The sequence below is a fragment of the Typopeltis vanoorti genome, chromosome 8 (genome assembly GCF_054136105.1).
Source record: "Typopeltis vanoorti isolate ZY-2024b chromosome 8, IOZ_Tvanoo_1.0, whole genome shotgun sequence".
Classification (NCBI taxonomy): domain Eukaryota; kingdom Metazoa; phylum Arthropoda; class Arachnida; order Uropygi; family Thelyphonidae; genus Typopeltis; species Typopeltis vanoorti.
The window spans coordinates 78,872,791-78,897,592 of record NC_143556.1 but is presented as its reverse complement, the minus strand read 5'-3'; the positions used below and the strand labels follow the sequence as shown (position 1 = coordinate 78,897,592).

Here is a 24,802-nt window from a genome sequence, read left to right as displayed (position 1 = left end):
ATATACTATATTAGCATATTGACAAAGAGCACAGAGTGAGTAGTCATTATGAGAGATTTTAATTATGTATATATAGATAACTCAACCCACCATTTTTTAATTATGTATATATAGATGGACTCAACCCACCATCAGATGGTGGGTTGAGTCCCATATAAATGAGAAATCTTAGTCATCAGGCTTCATCTCGCCATTTCTGTCATCTCTCTGAAGTTCAATAATTTGTGACCTTTCCTTCAAAGACTGAGACCAAGTTCTTTTTGGTGCCCCTTGATCATCTTCCTCCAGTGATTCTATTCAAGGCTATATTTGGTAATCTCTAAGAAGACATTCTCTGGAGGTGTCTAAACCATCTTAATTACTGTTTAAGAATTATATCTATGATGTCTTGTCTATGGTTTAATTTATGTTTGACTTGCTCATTTGTTTTGTGTTCTTATTCTGACCAGTGAGTGTTATTTATTTTTCTTAAGCATTTCTTTCGAATGCTCTGATTTTCTGTATTTCCGATCGAGTCTCTCTGTATAATAAATATTGTCATATGTATAATAATGGTTTTATGAAATTTTAGTTTTAGGCTTTTTGAAATATTTTTTTTTTTCCCCCATATTTTGTTTAATTTATTCATTATAGAGCATTCTATGTTGTATATTTTACTGTTTCTGTGTTGTCGAGATAACGAGACTGCCAAGATCCGTAAATTGCTTTACCTGTTCAAGTATATGAGTTTTATTCAAAACATTTTGCACTCTTCATTTAAATTTTTTCTATTCCACCTGTGCTCTAGATTCTGCAAGAATAATGATATCATCTGCAAATTTAATATGGCTGATGTTCATACCATTTATTTGTAGACCTGGTTCTTTGACTATGGTTTTGCATATTTCTTCGAGCTAGATAGTAAATAAATTCGATGAGTGGGCAACCCTGCATGACTTGTTTTTCTGTTTTGAAGTTGTCTATTTGTATTTTATTAAATTTGACAGTTGCTTTCGTACTTTATAATTATTTGTAATAATGGTTGGTATATCTGAATCTAACATCATAGATTTTAAGATGTTTATCATTTTGTTCCTGCCAGTGGAATCAAATGTTCATTTGAAGTCAATAAAACTGCAGTATGTAGGTAAGTTGTATGTCCAGTACTTTCAGCCAGACTGTTAACTGTAAAAATATGGTCTATAGTAGACCTTCTAGGTCTGAAGCATGGTTGATCTCCTCCTGTTGTCTCATTCATTAAAGTCTGGATTCTGATTTGTATAATATGTGTGAAGATTTTGTAGCTATGACTTAGCAATGTTATGGGTCTATAATTTTCACCTTCCTCACACAATTTTCAAAAAGGGAGATAAACCCTTTTTGAAAATTACGATGCCTGTCTTCCAGTCATCTGGAATTTCTTCATTAGTGTAGAGTATTTGGTTAAAAAGTTCCAGCAAGAAATTGATGGTCATTATGCCACCATTAGTTCAGTAGGAGGTTCATCATAACTAGGTGACTTCATAACCAGAAACAAGTTCATTTGGTTTATTGCATTTAAAATTTCTTCTTTTATTCTAGATGGTGCTTTTTCTCTTTTTATCTGTGTTTTTTCCAGTCTTCTTCTCACTGGAATTTTATTTATTATTATTTTTTTTTATGTGGTTTGATTTGGGTGTTTTTGTTAATTATTTTATAATTTTGTACACAGTCTTGCTGTTCATTCTTTATAGAAGGAGAAGAAGGTATGTGTATAAGTCTGGTGGTATGTTGGCTATTCCTAATTATTTTTAAGGAAATTACAACATAGTCTAATATATTAACTAAAATACATTTAATTAATACTTCTAATATTTCAGCAAAGTCAAATTGGCATCATCAGGGAACAAAATGTAATAAGATATGTGCACACAGGCACTATACTAAATAATGAGGCTGTAGCATGTCAACTGAGAATAAGCCTAAAGCTACTTAAAGACACTTCTTTAAGTAGCTTTAGGAATTTCTTTAAGAATTTTTCTAAGGAAAAATTCTTTTCCTTAGTAACTTACAAATAATTTTGTATTCTAGAAAATTTCCTTGGGATTTCTTTAGTTCTTTTCTCTTTTTCAGTAGTTCTATTGTTTGAAGTGTGAAACATCTTCTCTTTTCACAGGAATTTCTGATTTTTTTTTGCAGTAGCAGTTAATAGTCCATTCAGTCTCTTCTGTGTACTTGCTGAACTTGTGATAGTCTATTTGTTTAGGCTGTCTTTAGTGGTTTGATGTTACCCTGATATGTTCTTCTTTTCTGTGGTCTATTCTTATAATGGCTCTGAGAAGTCTGTGGTCAGAATCTATGTTGAAATATGTGTTTGTCTATTGTACCAACATTTTGTATCAGTCTTCTACGGTCTGTTAAAATGTAGTCTATTTCATTTTTTGTTCGATGATTTCCAAGTCCATTTTCTCTCTGGGCTTTTGTTAAAAAAAAGTATTCATAATAAAGAGTTGGTCAGCTGCAGTGAATTTTGCTAATCTCTCTCATCTTCTGTTTTTTTTTTCCTCTCTCTCTCTCTCTCTCTCCCCCAGACCATTTGGACCTATAAACTTTTATTTTGTTTTCAGCATCCTATTTTGGCATTAAAGTCTCTACCAGTGAATGTGTATGTTGACCTGTAAGTTAATACCTATTCGAGATTCATGTAGAAATTTTCTGTTTCTTGATTAGTGACTACAAATGTTGGGGCGTAGCAGGATATTAATTTTATTGTTATATTATTCTCTAATCCAATTAGTGACACACCTATTCTTTCAGATAAGATGTTACAAGAAAGGATCAACTTAGTGAGCTTAGATTTAACAATAAGGCCCACTGTCTTATTTACTACTGTTTGAGAATGTTCCTAGAAATATCTATGAGCCATTGCACCATCTTGCTGTTAATTCATTTAATCTTTTTGTTTCATTCACTAGGAGAATATCTTGGTTACTGCTTCTGAATTTTTTTTCACTTCTTTGAGAATCATGCAATAGCTGGTTCCCAAAGTAGCAAAATCCTGCCAGTGCAGAAACACCAACCTGATCATAAATACTTCAGTTCTCTGCTATCATATTCTCTGCATACCAAGGTTAAGTACGAGGGTGGTCTGAAATGTTCTCGGCCTCGACCATAGATGGCAATACTGTTGGCACGATTTTTTTTCTCTCTAAGTTGGTACATCTGTCATAAGCATCCCTGTGAAATTGTAAGTCATTCTATTAAGTAGTTTGTTTTACACAGCTGTCTGAAGCAAAAGTGTTGTCTGTATCCTTGACATGGATAAAATTGAGTATCGTGCAGTTAACAAATTCTTTACAAAAGAAGGTTTAGCACCAAAAGAAATTCATTCGAAGTTCATAAAAGTTTATGGACACTCTTCTCCTTCATTTTCGACAATTAAGAAATGGGCTGCCAAGTTTAAACGTGGCTGTACCAGCCATGAAGATAACCCACGTGAAGGACAATTTCAGAGTGCATGAAATTGCTGAGACTATAGGCATTTCAAAAGAAAGTGTAGGATATATTTTGCATGAAGAATTGCAAATGAAAAAACTTTGCGCAAGATGTGCCACGCTTGCTCACCGTGTCCGGACAGTTCATCGCGGAGACTATTCATCATGAGGAAAATTCATCATGGATATATGTGAAAAAAAATTTCCCATTTAAGAAAAATTTTTAAAAAATTTACATATAAAGTTATTCATATTCTTTCTTACTACAGGCTCTGTAGATGGAATATTAATTGTTACAGAACTGGAATAGGATGGCGAGGGAGCAAAGCGCACCATTAAGAATATTTAGGGAGAATAGTTATATCCAACTAATATCGTGGCAATCTAGCCTAGTGATTACTGTCTAGTAGTAACCAGAAAGAATTATTAAAGATCTCAGATTTCTGACAACAATCAGCAGTTGTAATAATCAAGACTTATTTTTAGGGGGTAAAAGAACAGCATAAACCATATTATACATGAAAAGATAACATAAAATCTATTAGTGAAAATTAAAATTATTTGAACTGTTTGTTATTCTGCTAAAACATGTTAAAACAAGCATTGTACACTTAGAAGGCATGAATGTCATGATGGTTCTCTCTGTTTTTATTTTATTCCTTCAAAATTGTACTATTAGCCACTTCGAAGGAGCAATTATTATTCTGTTGTTACTAAAACAACTTAAAAATTTCTCTTCAAGAGGAACTGGAATCAGTACAACCAGGCATCTCTCTATCAATATTTGTGGTCCTGAAAAGGACTGTTTTGATAATCATGAAAAGGAACACTTTTTATTTCATATTGTTCAAAATATAGGCAGAATAATTAAATTACTTAACGAATTTAGACTTGGTGGTACCTGTCCTGCTTGATTTCGGGTTCTTCTAATAGACTTCTTTACAAAGGCATTGTTCGGCATTTGGCTGATGACTTCAGGAGATATATTTGTATATGCTTCCTTTATAATTCGATGAGTCCCATTGTTTGTTGTACAGGCTCGATCTTTAATCTTATTAAGTAGCTTCACTGCTTCAACTCGTGCCATGTTACCCGCATGATTATGTTGGTTTATTCATTTGATAATGTCACCAGCTGTATGAATACGTGCATGCAGTGCATTTTGCCAATATCACATAATTTAATGATTTATATTTATCAGTAAATAATATAAATGAGAAAATATACAAAATTTGCTCATTTGTAATAATCACAATTTAATTTCTGTATCGGAATATTAAAAGTTATTCTGGTACAATTACTCTGGAAAAATAACAAATGCAAATAAAAAGAAGGTGCACACATCCTAGCAGTGTGTGTGTGTGTGTGTGTGTGTGTGTGTGTGTGTGTGTGTGTGTGTGTGTGTGTGTGTGTGTGTGTGTGTGTGATAGTTTGGGAGGGGGTGAGCCATCAAAGACGAAATACAATTTTCATTCTCTTATGAAAATTTTGGAAATTTTATTTTGATGCATGCATGTTATACATGTTTCGAATGACATACTGTAGGGAAAGTATTGCTACTTCAAAATTGCTGCATAATATCAAAATTAGAGAAAATATGTACATAACAGTTAACTTCATAATAGCTGTTCATTTCAATATGTAACGAGAGATTCCAGGAAACCAAGAAAGTTGAAGTGCAAAGAACTATAAATTATGCTATAAATATTATATTATACATCATGTGATATGATTCAAGATTTACATATGATTATCTATAAGCTAATATTGTAAAAGAGCGAACCTTCATGCAATCTGTGAACTAATTTTCTAACTAAGATTATGAATAAAAAATAAAGAAAACAATTTGTAACAGATGGAGCCTGTATTTATTTTAAGATTCGGATTTTTATGAATATTTATGATTTTTATGAATTTGTAAAATAACTGTTTGACAAAAATAATTATCTTGAATCAAGTTCTGGGAGAATAAAATGTATTGGTGACTGAGATAATTAGCAAAAAAAAAAAAAAATGATAGTGGCATTGTTCCTCAGAGTGATACAATGAAAAGTGAAGAAATATGAAAGGATCTCTTATTTGCACTGGCATTAAAAACTATAATTATATGATAAAACAAGTAGCAAAAATATAATAATAAAAGTAATTTAGATTCCAGTTACCGAGCAAACAGAAAGCAACTGTGTTTCTGGCAATAGGTAACTGAACGTAGCTACGTATGCGAGGTAATCTGGTTTAGTGTTCTTGTCAGCTTGAAGGATTATCGCACCTTCTAATGGATATAACAGTCAAGTGCGCTTGATATCCATGTTTTTTCAACAGGTGGTCTGACTCGTATCCAGGATTTGCGGGACGTATATATACATCCTGGCCAGTTGGGAGGTTAACCCTGTAGAGGTTGTAGGCGAAAAAATTGCACCTTAGGTTGCGTGTATCTCAGTGATACATTCATTACTAGTATGTGCTGAAATGCGGTGAAACTTAAAAAAAAAACACTACAAATAAAATAACTAAACCAATACTATACTGGCATCGGAGTTCATGGTATCTCTCAGATACAATTTACTATCGAATATCACTTTCACTTTCGCATTCGACTCTATCATTCTCATCACACTCGAGTAATATTTGCTAAATCTCTTCAAAATCTGATGGATTATCCTGTGCTTTTCTTCTAGAAAAAAAAGGTGCCGGAACTCACATCTTGTTAAGCTGTTTAGTAAAGAAAATGATATTCAAATCTTAATTTAAATGAAATATAAAGCACCTTTGCTGTCACAGAATTGCATAAATTAATTAAATATAATTTATCTTCAATATTTTTTATTTTAGACATGATCAAATGTAAAATTAAACAAACAAATTAAAATATACAACCAAAGACCAAATATAAAAGTACAAGTAAATTTGTAAAAACATTATATAATTTAAGAGAAGTTCATAGTGTTTTCCAAAGTTTTGTTCAATTCTCATCGAACAAATTGTCTCGACTCCTTTCTTTGCTCTTATTATCTAAGGCCTAATGTCATCCTCTAAGTAACTACAGATCAACATACTTTGAAGGATCAAAAAGTCTTAAAGGTGATCCAACGAGTTTGATGAATAAAAGTGCTGAAACTTTAGTCTTCAACGAAGCTCTTGTTGGGGTGATAATTAAATTCATTTTAGTTTTAAAACTATTCCTATTTCATTCACTTGATGAAATAGGAATAGTATTCAGAGCATGTGCCAAATGCAACAGTTTTTCTGGGTATGTCTTATCAAGAATGTATTCACGGAATCCCCAAATCATTTCTCTTTCATTTAGTTGCAGTCTGATTGACAAATTTCTAATTTCCGCCTCTCCGAATGTTAGCTGAGCATCGATATCTTCAGGCCAATGTTTTTGGTAAAGCACGCGAGCCCAAAGTGGTAGCTCAACATCTTTGCTATCAAGCAACCTTTTTTCAGTTGACTCTCTCAATTTGGTATAAAATGTTTTTGGGTCAATAGGAGGATTATTTTTTGGAGCTTTTTCGTGAAGTAAAACTCCATGAAAGCGCAGATCACGTACAGCAGCTGCAGCACATCTATAATAGTGTCCAAAATTCTGTCTTCTTTCTGCAAAAATTTGTACAAGTACATTTATTTTTTGATTTGCCTTGTAAAGGTTCATGTTAGAGTTACTTAGAGGATGGTCTTGAAGGTCCAAACTTAATTCAGACAATTCTTGGAGAGCGTCACACAGCAATCCTAGATCCAATAAAAAGTCTGTAGATGTTATTTTTCTTCTTAAGCCATCATAAGTACATTTATCATTTTTATCTCTCCTAGGATCATGTATCACATCTTCAAAATGATGCACTAGAGATTCAAAATTATTCCACACAGCCAAAACTGAACGGAAACTAGATGACACCCATAGGATACTTAAAATTTTTCCAGTTTTCAGCAGCTCAACCTCTAGTGATTCTGCATATAAATGCAACTCTCTACTGTTTTTTGGCGAAGCATGGTATAGGACATAAAGTTTATCATAAATGATTTGAATCTATTGATTCCTGAAATTTCCTTTACAGCATCACTTATTGATAATTCTAGTCTGTGATTAGCATAATGCCAAACTATAATAGAAGGCAATTTTCCTGACAGCAATTTTTTCACTCCACTTTTACACCCTAACATTAGAGCAGTGTCATTGTATGCTAGAGAAACTAAATATTTTTTAAAATAATCTTCTGTCATCCCATAATAGTTAAGACTTTGGAGTAAGGAATCAAATACACTTTTTGCCTTTACGTTTTCAAGTTCGACCAAGTCTAAAAATAAATTTATCAGTGAATTAATTCCAACACCTTCGATACAGCATTGAATATACACTATGAGAGTGGTTTTATTGCTTATTGTTGATTCATCAATTATCAATGAAATTATATTTTTGGATTGATCGATTTCTTTAAACACATTTTTTCTCATTTCTTCACTTACATGATTCACAATATTAATACATGCATTTGTTGAATGAAGAATACGACCCATTTCAGTTCCGTTCAGTTCTTGCAGATCAATTTCACTTTCAAAATTATGAAATGATTGCTTTTCCTTTGCTACTTTATATGCAGTTCAAAAAATTTTTGTGGTTATTTCTTTTTCACGAGATAATGATTTTAAAAAACCTTTTCAAGGGTCTTTTTTCGGCTTCAGAAACAATTTTTAATGCTGCTTTGTGTGCAGCGGATTCCCTGTGATCGAACATTTCTTTCGAAGTGAGCTCATCTGTAGCTTCCTATCTTTGCCAGAATATGTAATCTCATTGTTGGCCCATTCTTTGGAAATTTTCATTCCCATCTTTGTTTCAATTCCAAGAGTTCTAACTTTTCTGCAAGGTGTACAGCCAAGTTTCTTTTTGCAAATATACATCCATTCATTTTTCAAGCAAAAATTCATTTTTTTGATCTAATGTCCAGCAATTCGGCCAGTCATTTTCAATTTGGCCTTTCTCCTCAAGATTAGCTTGAGATGATTCAAAAACATCATCTGGCACCATTATTTCTACATTTTTTGATGTCATGTCTGCTATTATTCTGGACTTTTTATTAATGGGACCAGTGGTTGAGAAGTAATTGGAAATCTTTTTCATTTTCAAACTTAGTGTCAGACTTTTACACTAAAAAGTTAAAAAAAAATGCTAAAAGGATATGAAAATAATGACGTTAAATTTACATCAATTCAATAAAGATATTTTTTAGATAAATAAGTGTTTTACTGAAAATCTTTCGCATGTTATCAATCACATGTCCATACAGCTACAAACATAGATGCTAATGGCGTGCGCATGCGTACGTGTTATGTATGTGCAAACATTTCAAAAATTACTTTTGAAAAATTGAAAAAACTGTAACAAAAATAGGTGATGGAACGCCTTTCCAGTGCATAATGCCAGAAAAAAAAGCACTGATCCTATCGATATATTTTTCCAGCTATTTTCAACAGTGAATAATAATAAAAAAAAAAACTAAAACCAGTACTATATACACGTAACCCTCGTATAACACGGTTACTTATACAACGCGGTTTTGATATAACACAGTCTACAAATTGTAATAACCCTTTATCTTTTCATATATTTTTCAACGCGCGACTTAAAAAACAAATTTTATCTTCGTCAAATTTGCGTCGCGCATGTAGTTATAAGTAGCGAATTTATGTTAGGGGAAATACCCTTTAGCACGCATGTACATCAATTGCTTACCATATAAAGTGTTTATTGTTGAAAATTGTCTTCGTTTTCTACCAGGAAAGCACATTAAAAATCATAAGTGTGTTAATCTCAAGCTGAGCACTTTATTTTTTAGTGAGTTACATACAATATGTAATGCTTTTTTTTATCTAAAAAATTTATTTTATAGTAATGGCTACTTAGAGCGCTTTTGCGATATGGTTGAAAACGAAATTAGTGAATTAATTGATGGTGGGAAATAGATTTAAATGAGGAGGAACTGGTACAATTAATAGATGACGTTGAACCAAATGGCAGGGAAAGTTCTGCCGAAGATTCTGATTTCGAGGAATCCGTTAAAGAATTCAGTTTAAAGAAATTAGCAGAAGGATTGAACTTGGCAAGAAAGTTATTTTGTGGATAATGATCTCAATGGAACGCTCCGGAAAATTCACGAGACAATTGGATATTTGTTTAGCTCCATATTATGAACTTAATAAAAAATTGCAGCATAGTGGTAATGTCTTATTACTAACTTCTTGATAACTAAATCAGCTTAGGTATACAATGAGAATTATACAAACGATTTCAAGTGATGACGACGTCTGGCCACTCGTAAATAAAGAACATCTACAAAATGTTAGTTTTGAAGAGAGTGATGACAATTAAAATATACACTTTATTTTATTTTGCCTAAACATTTATGCATTATATGCAATCAAGTTTACATACAATATATATTTTTTTATAATTTTATACTATGTATTTGTTTCATAGTTTATATGTTTTCTTAACTTACATGAATTACCGTAATTAAATAAAAATATATTTTTGTTGGATGTCATTGTTTATATAATCTTAAAAAAAAAAAAAAAAAAACGATTTTGGAACCTAACCCTACTTTTTCTCTGTGATCTGAGTAATGCGATTTATATAATGCGCCATTTCTATGGAACCTAACATTTGCGTTATACGAGGGTTACCTGTACTGACATCGGAGTTCGCAGTATCTCTCAGATACAATTTACTATCAAATATCACACACCTCTACATAACACATGTTAAACCAAAGTGACATCAGCAAAGCTAATAAAAATGGCAAATACCTGTTTGATTTCTGCTCAGGACATGGACTGGTTAATACTAACACAATGTTCCAACATAAAAATGTGCAAAAATTCACATGAAGAAAAGAGGCAAGGAATAAGAAAAGTCTCATTGACTATGTTATTGTTGATAGTGATATTTTCTCTCTGCTGCAGGACACCAGAATGTACAGAGGATTTGAGATTGGAAGTGATCACCATTTATTCTTGAGGAGGATAAAATCGAATTTCATATCGAAAAGAATAACATGTAAGAAAGTTTTAAAGCAAATAAAAGTTGAGCAGCTCTCAGATGTGAACTGTACACTAAAATACACAAACATAATTGAACAAAAAATGAAAGAGTTTGAGAACAGGAACCAGACCTTGGAGATTTATTGGCAAGCCCTGAAGAAAACCCTGATTGATTCAGCCAGAGAGGCATGTGGTGAGGTTGTCTGTAAGTATAGAAAAATTTGAACTCCATGGTGGACACAGGAAGTTAAAGAGGCAGTGAAGGAAAAGAAGAAAGCATATCAAAAAGTTCCTGGCAAATAAGTCAGCTTGTGCTCTTAGAGAATGTAGAGACAAATGTAAAAAAGCTAACAGTGTGTAAAACTGGCTAAACAAAAGTCATGGGAGGACTTTGATAAGAACATAGGAAATAAATATCAAGAAGGTGGCAAGATATTCTGGAGGTTGTTGAAGAAGCTCAGAAATGGAGGAAAGAGTGCTGTAAAAGAAATTAGAGATGATAAAGGTGACATGAAAATAGGAGAAAAGGATATCCTTGAAGTATGGAGTAATTACTTTGAAAAATTGCTAAATGAAAGTAGCAGTGATAGTAAAGTGGTAAAAAAAAAACACTCAACAGGCATACAATCAGAAATACATATCATACTTGAAGTAGAAAAATCTATCAAAGGCTTGAAATGTGGAAAGGCAGCAGGAATGTATGATATTCGACCAGAAATGCTGAAGTATGGCGGTATGAAAGTCCTACAGTGGCTGCACTGCATAGTTCAGAAGGACTGGACAGAGGGACCAATTCCTGATGATTGGAGTAGAACTCTCATAGTACCCATATATAAAAAGGGAAATAAAACAATGGGAGAATTACAGAGGTATTTCTCTACTGAGTGTTCCTGGTATGATTTATGCAAGTATACATGAAAAATGGTTGACAGGTTCAGGAAGAACAAGCTGGATTCAGGCTAAATAGAGGCTGTCAGGATGAGATTTTCACTTTATGGCAAATTGTTGAAAAATCATGGGACTATAACAAAGATCTGTATTTAAGTATTGTAGATCTTGAAAACATATGACATATGACAGTACCCATATATAAAAAGGGAAATAAAACAATGGGAGAATTACAGAGGTATTTCTCTACTGAGTGTTCCTGGTATGATTTATGCAAGTATACATGAAAAATGGTTGACAGGTTCAGGAAGAACAAGCTGGATTCAGGCTAAATAGAGGCTGTCAGGATGAGATTTTCACTTTATGGCAAATTGTTGAAAAATCATGGGACTATAACAAAGATCTGTATTTAAGTATTGTAGATCTTGAAAACATATGACATATGACAGTACCCATATATAAAAAGGGAAATAAAACAATGGGAGAATTACAGAGGTATTTCTCTACTGAGTGTTCCTGGTATGATTTATGCAAGTATACATGAAAAATGGTTGACAGGTTCAGGAAGAACAAGCTGGATTCAGGCTAAATAGAGGCTGTCAGGATGAGATTTTCACTTTATGGCAAATTGTTGAAAAATCATGGGACTATAACAAAGATCTGTATTTAAGTATTGTAGATCTTGAAAACATATGACAAAGCGCCAAGAGCGAAGCTATTCAAAATGCTGTTGACACCATACAGTTATATGGTGTCAATGACGCATTATATCAAGCAATACTTAGTCTTTATTTGAGTTATAAGTCAGCAGTTAGAAGTACAGGAAGGTGGTTTAATGTTAAATCTGGTGTCAGACAAGGATGTATGTTATCACCTCTGTTATTTATTATCTGTATGGATCACATTGTGAAAGAAAGTGGTATTGAGCCTGATATCAGGGTTGAAAATGTTAATTTTGGCTCTTTGCTTTATGCAGATGATGTTATACTTCTAAATAAATCCACTACAAGTCTGCAAGATTCCCTGACTAAATCAAATAACTGTTGTAATAGATATGGTATGAAGGTCAGTATTAAAAAGACAAAGACAACGAAAATAGGCAGAAACATTGAAAATATCAACTGTATTGTGAATGAGAACCTACAGAACAAGTAAAACATTTCAGCTACTTAGGCACAATTTTTAGTGAAGATTGTAAATTAAATATGGAAATAGACAACAGAATCAACAAAGATGGTATGGTAGGCAATCAACTGAATAAATTTTTATGGAATAAGAGAGAAATTAGCCAAAACACTTAATTAGCTGTATACAAGACAGTGTTCAAGCCAATTTTAACTTATGGATCTGAGGCTGGGTCAGAAGTAAAACACTTGACCAAAGACTAGAGACCGCAGATATGAGAGTCCTGAGAAAGATCAGAGGCGTGAACAGATGGCATTAATGGCAATATCATATTAAAAACGTGGATATTAGGAAAAGAACTTGATATTGTCAGCATCCAGGAAGGTGTTAGGAGCTATTCTCAGGTGGTATGGTCACTTATACAAAATGGGAGAGGAAAGATTAGCAAAACAAGTGTTCTCTGCCAGGTTGGCAGGAAAAAGACCCAGAGGAGTACCAAGATATAGGTGGATTGATACAGTAAAAGGTGCCTTAGATGTTGGATTTTTTCACTTTCTAAACAATTGGAAAAATCCGACATCTGTAATAAATTTAGTTTAATCCTTTATCCAAGTGTAAGCAAACAAAGTTTGCGCCTAAAGTATCTTCAGGACTGAATCAACTCGTAGTAAAGGTGGACCAAGCTCTCGTCACTCGTTGTCTTATTATCTCCATAATGCAAAGCACGTCTCCTTGCAGACATGTATAATGCTATGCATTAATGGAAGGGTCACTACCCAGACCGATTTCGACCTTTATTGAGGTGGAAGCCAGAGTCAGAGGTGGTGATACCAAGGTGGAAGCAATGGAGAAGTCATCTTTACCTATACAAGTTGCCAAAAGGTGTCTCACCTTATTATTAAATTACTCTGGATTTAGAGAAAGACGGAAGTTTTTTCCCACTTGGGTAGACTATAATAAATGTAGTTTAATCCTTTATCCACATGTAAGCAAACAAAGTTTGCGCCTGAAGTATCTTCAGGACTGATGCAACTCATAGTAAAGGTGGACCAAGCTCTCATCACTCCTTGTCTTAGTATCTTCCATAATGCAAAGCAAATCGCCTTGCAGACATGTATAGGTGGACCAAGCTTGTGGACAAGCTTGTTCTACCTTTACTACAAGTTGCCTCAGTCCTGAAGATACTTCAGGTGCAAACTTTGTTTGCTTACACTGGGATAAAGAATTAAACTAAATTTATTATAGTCTAACCAAGTGGGAAAAAACTTCCAACATCTTTCTCTAAATCCAGAGTAATTTAATAATAAGGTTATTAAAATAATAAGGTTATTGACGAGACCTCAGTAAAGGTCAAAACCAGTCTGGGTAGTGGCCCTTCCCTCAATGCATAGTATTATACATGTCTGCAAAGAGATGTGCTTTGCATTATGGGAGATAATGAGAGCTTGGTCCACCTTTACTATGAGTTGCCTCAGTTCTGAAGATACTTCAGGTGCAAACTTTGTTTGCTTACACTTGGATAAAGGATTAAATTAAATTTATTATAAAAAGTGCCTTCGAAGATAGAAATATAAGATGTGATAATGTTGGAGTCTTGACAGGTAACAGATTGATTTGGAGGAAAATTGTAGATAGGAAGTTAGTAATGATGTAAATTTTTCATGTAGCACTATCATATCCTGTACACCCCTTGAGTGTATATATATCAGGAATTTGATGATGATGATGAACCAAACTGACTTAAATTTTCTAGCGAATTTTTTCTGCGATGTTTTTTCCTGCGATGAATTTTCTCTTGTTGAATTTTCCCCATGATGAATTGTCCTTGAACCTCAAAAACGCACTCGCATGAAAATCTCTGAACAATGCTTGGAATGTTTTAACAAGAATAAAACTGATTTTTTGCATCAATTTATTACTATGGATGAGACTTGGATTCACCATTACACACTGGAATCCAAACAGCATATATGGATGGGATAATGGCGCTGGAAGCAGTCAAAACAGTGGACAGAAGCCAGTTATTCAGTGTCCAAGAAGACAAAGTCGATTCCATCAAAGGAAAGGTCATGGCATCAGTGTTTTGGGATACTAAAGGCATTTTGTTTGTTAATTATCTCGAAAAGGGTAAAATAATACTCGGGGAATATTATTCCAATCTTTTAACCAGACTAGATGAAAAATTAGTGAGATAAGGCCTAGTTTGTAGATGAAAAATAATCATCTTTCATCAGGACAATGCACCTGCCCACAAAGGTGTTTTAGCAATAGGAAAATTAAGGGATCTGCACTATGAATTGTTTCCCCATCGACCCTATTTTCCAGATTTGCCTCCCTCTGACTTCTATCTCTTCCCAAAACTAAAACTTTTCTTTGCTGGTCATTGTTTTTCTTTGAATCAAGAGGTGATTGCAGCTATAGAGGAGTATTTTGAAGATCTTATTGAGAACCACTACAGGGTCGGGATAATGGAGTATCGCTGGAATAAATGCATTAGTCTTAATGGAGATTATGTTGAAAAATAAAAATAATTTTGAAATTATAAATTTGTTTTTTCACTGTTAGGCCGAAAACTTTTCAGACCACCCTCGTAGTAAACAATATCGGAAAAAAAACAAATATATATATATATATATATATATATATATATATATATATATATATATATAGGGTTCAATACTATCCGTGGTTTCAGGTATCTGTGTGTGTGTGTGGGGGGGGGTTCTTGGAATGCATCCCCCACAGATAAGGGGGGACTACTGTATAGCACTTTTCACTTCACTAAGAACTTGATCTTTGTTTTTAACAACTGTGACAACAGTAGTGCTGGAATTGCTGGAATAAATGTATTAATCTTAAGGGAGATTATGTTGAAAAATAAAAACAATTTTGAAATTATAAATTCGTTTTTTTCATTGTTAGGCCAAGAACTTTTCAGACCATCCTCGTATATGTGTAGAAGGAAATAGAATTTATGAAATTACTCAGAAATAATTGTCTTAAACAGCATGTGAAAGCAATATTGGGTTGCTTTCTCACAATTAGGAGAATAAGATGGATGGTAGTTTGTAAAGCAGTATCATCAAGCATAAACACATATAACAAGAAAAGTCATAAGAAGAAATGATGAGCAAGCTTGTTAGCAGTAGAGCAGGTTCATAAAGATGAGTGACTAGCATACATACTAAGGAAAGGAAAATCAGATTATGAGAGGAAATTATCCTAGTTAGCCAATGGAAAATCCCAGAGAAGTATTTTACTAGTTACTGAACAGTCACTCTGTTAAGGTGCATTGTTAAGGTGGAGATAATATGAATGTGATGTGAAAATAAAGGTAGATGAACAGGTGTATTTCATGAGCAAGTGAGAAAACTGAAGTACTGATTAGGTTGGTTGGTTGTGTCTGCACTGGTTCTGAAAATAGTGAAAAAAATTTTCAGAGGCAGTGACCAAGAAGATGATAACAGGGTTATTTTCAGATATATTTCATTATTATTTGATTATTTAGTGAGAAAAGCAACTTTTTTTTTGTTTAATTAAAATTTCTTATCAATGTTAATTTGAAACCACTCATCAATCCTGATTGCAAGATGGCTCATTTTTTTTTTAATATAAAAATACTGATTACGAGAGAAAACAAAGTATTTGTTTAATCATTTATCAATTTATTTTTAATTTTAAATTCAGTTACTAAAACTAAATATATGTAAACAGTAATATGCTAATTCATGTCAGAATGATGTTTTTAGAATTAGAATGTTATAATTATAACATATATAGTGTTATAATGTTAGAATGTTATATAGAGTAAATGAAATAATTTAATTTTCATTTCATTATCAGTAGGAAACGAGTGAGGCTGTTAAGCCTAATCATGCCTCATAACGTGAGTATCTTCGATGGAAAATAAAGTTTAGTTCACAAAGTTTTGAAACATATCGAGGTGTTTTTGGGATTTGTGCAACCTCACCAAATGTTATGGGCATTAGATGGACTTGGTTCACAATCAATGATAATGCAGGGATAGAATGTGATGGGTACAGTATTTTCAGAGAAGATACAGTGAATAGAAGAGGGTGTATCAATGATTATAGCAAATTAATTGCAGCCAAACTGATTCTGTCATCAGTAGGATGGATATCAAATGCAATGCATATGAGGCAAAACGTCAGCAGGACAAAATATACAGTTGGTTGCTGTTACAGGATATAGGCACATAGATACAGGTTTCCTCATAGAGTGTGTGCAAGGATAGAAATGGATAATATGCATATGCAAATTAGAATAAATGGACTAATGTGACTTAGCAACATTAGTTCACTAATCCATTAATCCTTCCTGTTTTTCTTTGCTCCTCCCACCACGTTCCTTGTCCTACTTCTGAATCTCTTTCACTTTTCTATTCTCCAGAATAGGAAAGTGAAAGATTGAGCATACTAATGTAGCATGAGTTTTCTCAACTATGTTCAGAAATGTTTAAAGCATAACATTTTGAACATGTATCACTAGTGTGCTAGCTAGTTTATAATGTGACTTGGCCTTTATGGTTGGTTGCTAAGTTCTTTCATTCAGCAGCTCAAAAGAACATATTTCCCGAACTGTCTTTACTTCTATAATTTTGGTAACTTCTATAGTACTATTTATATTTTATAAAGTGTGAATAGCCAAAATAATACATCAGAGTAATATCTCTTCATTATGAATAGAGCAAAGCTGTTTGAAACATCAGTTGATTAATTCTGGTGCAATTATATTCATTGGATATGATAGTTATGTTGATGGCTTGTCAACCTTTTGTATTATTTGTGTGCATGTGTATTGTATATGTTAACATAAAGATTTTTATAATACACTGATTAGTTTCTTCATAACATACTATTATTTTAATAGGAACGTCATAGAATAAAGCAGCTTCTAGCAGCACAAGAAGTTATGTTCCCTCGTCTGTTTATCAGCATGAAATCAGCTTTGCTGCCTTTAATGGCAGTTAACCGTACTGGTGTTGAGGGGAAACTCACTCACTTACACATAAACAAAATTGTACATAATGATGATGACTTGTGATAAATGTTCTATCTAGGTGAATGATTTAAAAATTATAATAAAGTATTCTTCTGCCGGTTTCTTCATCATCATATTTTCACATTTTAAAATGCTATGAGTGTTAAATTAAATAATATTTTCTGTTTCCTGTGATTCATAGAATAATTGCTAAGAAACTACAGATAATATTATAACATGTTAGCATATTTTAAGGATGGTTGCTTTGTTATTATCATCATTTGACATTAGTTTATACTTTTTTAATGAAGTTGTGTATCACTCCACTCCTAACAGAATGCACATGCAATGCTCCAGAATGAGGAGCATAGTTGATTAAAATATTTATAAATGCATAATTCAAGAAATATAATACCATACTGGAGGTTGATCATCCATGCATCATTTGGCCTAGTTGCTTGAATAGCTAGCCTATCTGATCTCCTACCTGATTTGACCCCAAAGCCTGTAGATGGGCTGTGGGTTCAAACCCCACTGGTGTGGATGTTTTGTAAATGATACATGTACCCTCAAGAGTGTACAGGATATTATGATAGTATTACATGAAAAACTTACATGATTATTAACTTCCTATCAATAATTTTCCTCCAAATTAATCTGTTATCTCTCAAGACACTCCAACATCATCAGATCTTATATTTCTATCTTCTAAGGCACTTTTTACTATATCAGTCCACCTATATCTTGGTCTTGCTCTGGATCCTTTTCCTGCCAGCCTGGTAGTAAACACTTGTTTTGCTAATCTTTCATCTCCCATTCTGTTTAAGTGACCTTACCACCTGAGAGTCAAGTCCTTTTTTGTCTCATATCTGTAGTCTATAGTCTTTGATCAAGTGTTTATTTCTAACCCAGCTCTTAGCTCCATAAGTTAAAATTGGTTTGAACACAGTGTCTTGTATACAGCTAATTTAGTGTTTTGACTAATTTCTCTGTTATTCCATATAAATAGATTTATATGGAATGCTAACTCATATCACCACCTTCGCAAAAATTTGGAGTCATTAACATCCCCCAAAACACAGCTATAACAATTTGTTTTAATGAACAAGCTCTTAAACAAGAATTAAAAATTATTAGCAATACATTTATAAATAATGGCTATAGCAAAAATACTATTAATAAAGTTCTTCATAAAACTTCATCAAAAAATAATATAGATTACAGTAAAACCATAGCTATCCCATATATTAAAGAGTTATCAGAAAAAAAGTAATAGACTCCTACACCATTATAATCTTAATGGCAATTTTAAACCACCTTTAAAATTAAAAAAACATATTCAACTCCGCTAAGGATCCTCTCCCCCCATTGGTACATACTGGAGTTTATTGCATCTATTGCACCTGTAACTTGCCTTATATTGGGGAAACTGGACGTACAATCCATATCCTTAAAAAAGAACACAAATGACGCATAAAATTTAACAATTTTGGTGAAACAGGTCTCTCAGATCATGCTCTTAACATCCTACACCAAATTGATTGGAAAAGTACTTGTTCTTTACATCATACAAAAACCTGGTATGAATGGAAATTTAAAGAAGCCTGTTGGTGGCATAAAATCCCAAAAATTTGGATGGCACACATTCAGCCCACTTAGTTTCCAGCAAACTGTTACTTTAGGACTCTTAAGTAATTTTTCAGCTTTTATTGGCCACCATCCACACCAGTTGGTTGTAATTTATATGTATACTTATATAAGTAATTTTTTTATTTTTATTTATAATTTTTTTCCTTTCTTTCATGTTGCTCTTGAGCTTAATTTAATTTTTTAACCTAACAGATAATAATAATAATAGGACTCTAGCTTTGATGAAGTAAGGTTTTTTTCCCCCCACCAAAGATCAGGCCAATAGTTGTAATGGTTGGTCAGTAACTTTAGCATGCCATGTAGATTGTAGTGCAGCTTGTTTCTTTGTGTGTATATATATATATATATGTAATAATTTTTTTTTTTTAACTTGGGGATATTGTATATATTAGGAGTTAAAATAACCAAGTTTATAAAATTACTTGGTTATCCTAATATATATATGTGTGTGTGCACTCCAGATTATGACCTTAATGTTGAAGGTCAAAATGTCGAGTGTTTATTTTGGTTTATACTGAACTGAAGTTTTATTCTAACACAGTAGTTGTTTCCATAAGTTTCATGATGTATTCTGATCACCATGTAAGCATGAAGGAAAGGACAATCAATGTTTTCTTCAGGGCTTGCCACTGCATCTCCAAGGTTTGGTTCCTATTCTCAAACTCTTTCATTTTTTCTTGAATAATGTTTGTGTAATTTTGTCTACAGTTCACATCTGAGAGCTGCTCAACTTTTATTTGCTTTAAAACTTTCTTACATGTTATTCTTTTCAATATGAAATTCAATTTTATCCTGCTCAAGACTAAATGATGATTACTTCCAATTTCAAATCCTATGTTCACTCTAGTGTTCTGCCAGTGAGAAAACATCCCTATCAACAATAACACTGTTAATGAGACATTTCTTATTCCTTGCTTCTTCTCTCCATGAATTTATGCACATTTTTATATTGGAACATTGTGTTAGTAACAGTGGCGTAGCTAAGGAGGGGGCGGTCTGCCCCGGGCGGCACTTTTCACGTGAGAACATTATTTTTCGACGATTCTTCTATTTATATTAACTTGGTAATTTTATTACTTAATTAATAATTAGGTTTCAACAACTATACTTACAACTAAAATAAACATAAACATAGTGTTTTAATTTCTCTCCCTACATCGTTTTGACTTTTGGTGTGTATTGAGAGGGACGGCAAACTCAGGGACTGCCCCGGGTGGCAAAAGCTCTAGCTACACCACTGGTTAATAATAATCATTCCATGTCCTGAGCAGATATCCATCAGGTATTTGCCATTTTACATATTTTTGATATATGTCAAATATACATATTTGACATATTTTTGCATGTCTGACAATCATTTCCTACTCTGCTATTTAGATCCCTAACAAGGACCATATTTTCCTTTTTCATTGTGCCAGTTGCTTTCTCTGAAGCCTCAAAAAATTCCTCCACTTCTACTTTAGGCAAACCTTCTGTGTAACCATATGCACAAATAAGTCTCATTGTCCATTTCCCCATTCTGATATTTGCTCACATCACTCTACTTGATATTGCCTTCCATTCAAGATTAGCCGTGTATTCTGTTTTGAATACTATAGCTACTCTTCTTTTCCCTAATTGTCATTGCTTGAATATAACATTTTATATTTTTCTTTTCTTTTTCTTTTTTTTTTTTGTTCAGTCACCTCTATTATATCCATCTGGTACTTATCCAATTCCTCAGCCATTTCCATTTCTTTGCCATTTAGGCTTATTATGTTGATTGTACCAATCTTGAACTCTGGTGATGTCGAGTTGGGGGTGTATTTCAGGATTTGTTCCAGTAGCTGACTTTTCGCTGTTCGCCCTGGTCACCTGGCAAAAACAATGGGGACCTTGTTTAATCAGGCGCTGTCAAAGCTAGCATGAAATTCTGTTGTATTGTACCATCGTTTTATGTTTTGATTTAAGCCAATAAGAATACAATTTTTTTGGCTAAATCCCAAATTGCCAGCTCATCCTCGTTCAGTCAGTATCCAGGTAGTTACCTAACAGGGTGTACCACGAGAAGGTGAGGATTGGACATTAGATCAGAAGCCCTGATCGGTTCTCTGTATTCCTTTAAAGGTTTTGTTGAGGTCTCCTCTCAGTTATACAGCTTTGACCCTTAAGCACCTCCTATTTATTTATTCACTGTGCAAAATTTGCAATTTGACAAATTGAATCCACAACCATCATCCTTTCCCCAACCTGCCAATCTGTTAAGATCATCTTGCAAGATCTGTCTCATTTTTATTAATTATGAATGCATGTATAAGATAATATATTCATTCAGCAAGGTATAAAAGAACAACTTGTGGAAAGAAAGCAAAACTGGTAATTGAATATGTAGGAAGTATTTTAAGAGTGAATGCCAGTTGTATGTGGGGAGAGAGAAAATCACATGATAACAGAATAGAGAAAATGTTAGTGTCAGTGATATTGTTGAAATTGCAGCAATGGAAGGTTAGAAGAATGAAGAGGACCTCATGAAAGAAATAGCATGCTTTTGTGGAGTTCTTCACAGGACAGAGCACAAGAATCCAAAGATTGCAGTAATGTCAGATGGTAGATAGAGCTGAGAAGAAAAAAAGAAGTGCGAGGTAAGAAATAGAAACATATTACTAAATGATTAAAATTAATCCTATTTCCCTGGTGCAAAAATTAATATTAGTGAAATTTTCGGGATGCAATATAGTAAGGTCAAAGAATTGTTTGCTTCTGGCACTAGTGACTCAAAAAAGTGAAAAATGTTGTAGTGAAGACTTAAGCACTGATGGATAGCACTTAAATTGATTCAGTTTAGGTGATTCAAGAAGGCCTTGTTCACCGAGAATGTGGGAACTGAAAAGTCAAGAAAACTAAAGCTGTTTGGGTGGATTATAGGTGAGTGTGTATACAGGCACCCATGAAGCTGGTAAGTGTGAGAACAACTGAAAAAGGTGGAATTCATTCTCTAAAGTTACAAAATCAAATGGAATAGTCAATACAAGAAGTAAAGTTAGCTGGAGGTCAAAGGAGATGCTACAGTTATTGTTATTACAGCTATTGGTTAAACTGTGCCTGAGTTACAGGCATTAGTGAAACTTGGCTGACAGCAGATGATGTTGAAAGCTTTTTCACTTGGTTATAAAAATTTCTTACTTCAAAAAAGTGAAAAATGCTGTAGTGAAGGACATATAATGCTAATAGATTTATGAGTTGAACAAGAGGTTATATTATTGTTTAATCCTTTATCCAAGTGTAAGTAGATAAAAGTTTGTGCATGAAGTATCATCATGACTTAGCAACTTGTATGTAGAGGCTGGTGACTTTACATTAATTGCCTTGGTATCCCATAATGCAAAGCACACACCCCTTCCCATGAGACACCTGTTTATGGTGGAAGAGACCTCCTAGTGACGGTACTGGCTTTCCTTTCCATCCTTGCTGTTCTTTCTTCCAGACCACTGTTATTGGGATCCAATGCTCAGCTGCTGTTGGTGTGCTAACCATGGATAACCGAAAAAGAGGTCCACATCAAACTTTGACTAGCCTCAAATTAAGCTGTCTTCTTATGCAATAAATAAATAAAGTTATTCTAATGTGCTTATTTTAAATTACAAATTTAATTCATTTGACCACAACAGAGCTAATAAAAATTTAAAGATGCATTTCCTTGTTTCTTTAGAATTAAAATTGGTAAAATCATCTTGTTTATGTCTTTTTGCTGAGGATTATTAGTAAAAATCATGTTCTCACACTTTGATGTATCTTCTCTTATTAAATAATCCATCCTTTACTGGCATATTTAATTTAATGGTAATGTTTTCTGATGGCCTATTCAAAGGTGCCGCAGTTTCCTGTTGAGGATTGACATCTTTTACAAAAGAAACTCCATATAACAATTGCAGATTCAGCTCAGAATCTCAAATTCTTAATTTGAACATGCCAACATTGCTTTCTAAACAATCATGGGATATGGGGGGGGTGCAATTTTAATTGCCAGTTTCCTCTTAATAGTCAAAACGTAAACCAATTCACTTTCTTCTTTTTATAATTGTTACATTACAGATCTAAGGACTCATTGAGGGAGTACACATCATACTATACAAAAGACAACTTTAAAGTTCACAACTTTTTTATATTTTTCTTTCTATATGAAAGATTTCTAGGAAAAGCAAACATCCATTAGAAGCTCAGATTACTGTATCCTCCCCCAACAGCTGTTTCATAGTTACTGCCAGTTTATACCTTTGAACAGTTTTTTTTTTCTGTAATGCTTCCATAATGCAGTTGGAAGAACCAACAGAACAGTGCACTCTTCTCTTTGAAAAGACCTGAGTTCAATTCTTGTCATGAGTGAAATCTTTATATGTGCTTTATTGAGAGTTCCCTGCATGGAAACTTGGGTTTTTCATCCCACATATAGAACACATGCAGTTAATAGACAAAAAATGTAGTTAGTAGGCACTAATCTACTGGCCATAAAAATAAAAAAAAAACACGTAAATAATTGCACATTTTCTTATTGCATTTACCTTTTCACATTTTCCACAAAGCAGTTTTCAGCTTCCATGCTGTGCGATTCCTAGAGTTGTGCTTGTAATTATGTACCCTAGCAATGCAGCCAGATTTAATTTTTCACAATGTCATGTCAATAATGTGTTTTGGTCACATTGTAAATAGAAATTACTTCATATTTCAGAAACATCAGCAAGGTATCTTTGAAAGCACCTCTGTTCAAACTGACTTTTGACAAGAACAAACAGCCTAAGAAGGAATTAATTATATAAGGTATCTCCTGGTTGAAAATAAAACTTTATTGCATTCATTAAAGCCCCCAATAAAGTTTTAAAATGAAGGGAGGAAAATGTGTACATTATGTGGTGAAAAAAAGCAATACATTTTGAATTCATTTAGAAAGACTGAAAATTCACTTGCCCCTTATCTCTGATAGCTCATAGTGAGTAGATTTCTGGAGCCCTCCTTACACATATATATACAACGTACAACTTATTATTTTATAAAGCACTTAATTGCCCTTTTCTCACAGTATAACTGTACTAACAAAAGAAAGTTGCAATCATAAACACAAAATGTAGGATTACAATGCTTTAATTTACTGTAGAACATCTGAATATATACTTGGATGTCTTATAGATTCCTGGTTTCTATGATGAGAATTCAACCTAGGTATTTTCCAATCAAAGAGTGTGTGTTCCATTTTTCTTCCAGTTGTACTGCTGATTCACTAATTACAACTACCATTAACTCCCCCCCCCCAACCGCGGCCATGACATCCATAGATGTCCAGTAAATCTGGACATGATTCTGTAACACCCGTTGAATAACATGGATAAGAAGTGCAATTTGGGCTTACTATTTCATCCATCTCAGCTGGTAGGGAGGTTAAAACCAGCTTTTGAATTAAAACAAAGCCCCCCCCCCCCAAGTACAATCTTATGTTTATTCAGGTTTTTTATTCATTCAGTCCATACTATTTCATCCATCTCAGCTGGTAGGGAGGTTAACCAGCCTTCGAAGTCCCCCCCCCCCCAAGTACAATCTTATGTTTATTCAGGTTTTTTATTCATTCAGTCCATAATTTCAATTTTTCTCTTTCCTTATAAATTACATATCAGCAATCA

General features: G+C 33.4%; 1 protein-coding gene across 1 annotated transcript in view; it reads left to right on the top strand.

Moving 5' to 3' along the window:
- The window catches only part of LOC150104149 (uncharacterized), a 295,320-nt gene extending 277,629 nt beyond the window's left edge, over nt 1-17,691 (top strand). The window contains exon 21 of the mRNA XM_090396408.1: nt 17,394-17,691. Within this exon, the coding sequence (XP_090252534.1) occupies nt 17,394-17,567 (174 nt within the window). The 3' untranslated portion in view covers nt 17,568-17,691. The remainder of the gene's footprint in view (nt 1-17,393) is intronic.
- Nucleotides 17,692-24,802: the final 7,111 nt, after the last annotated feature.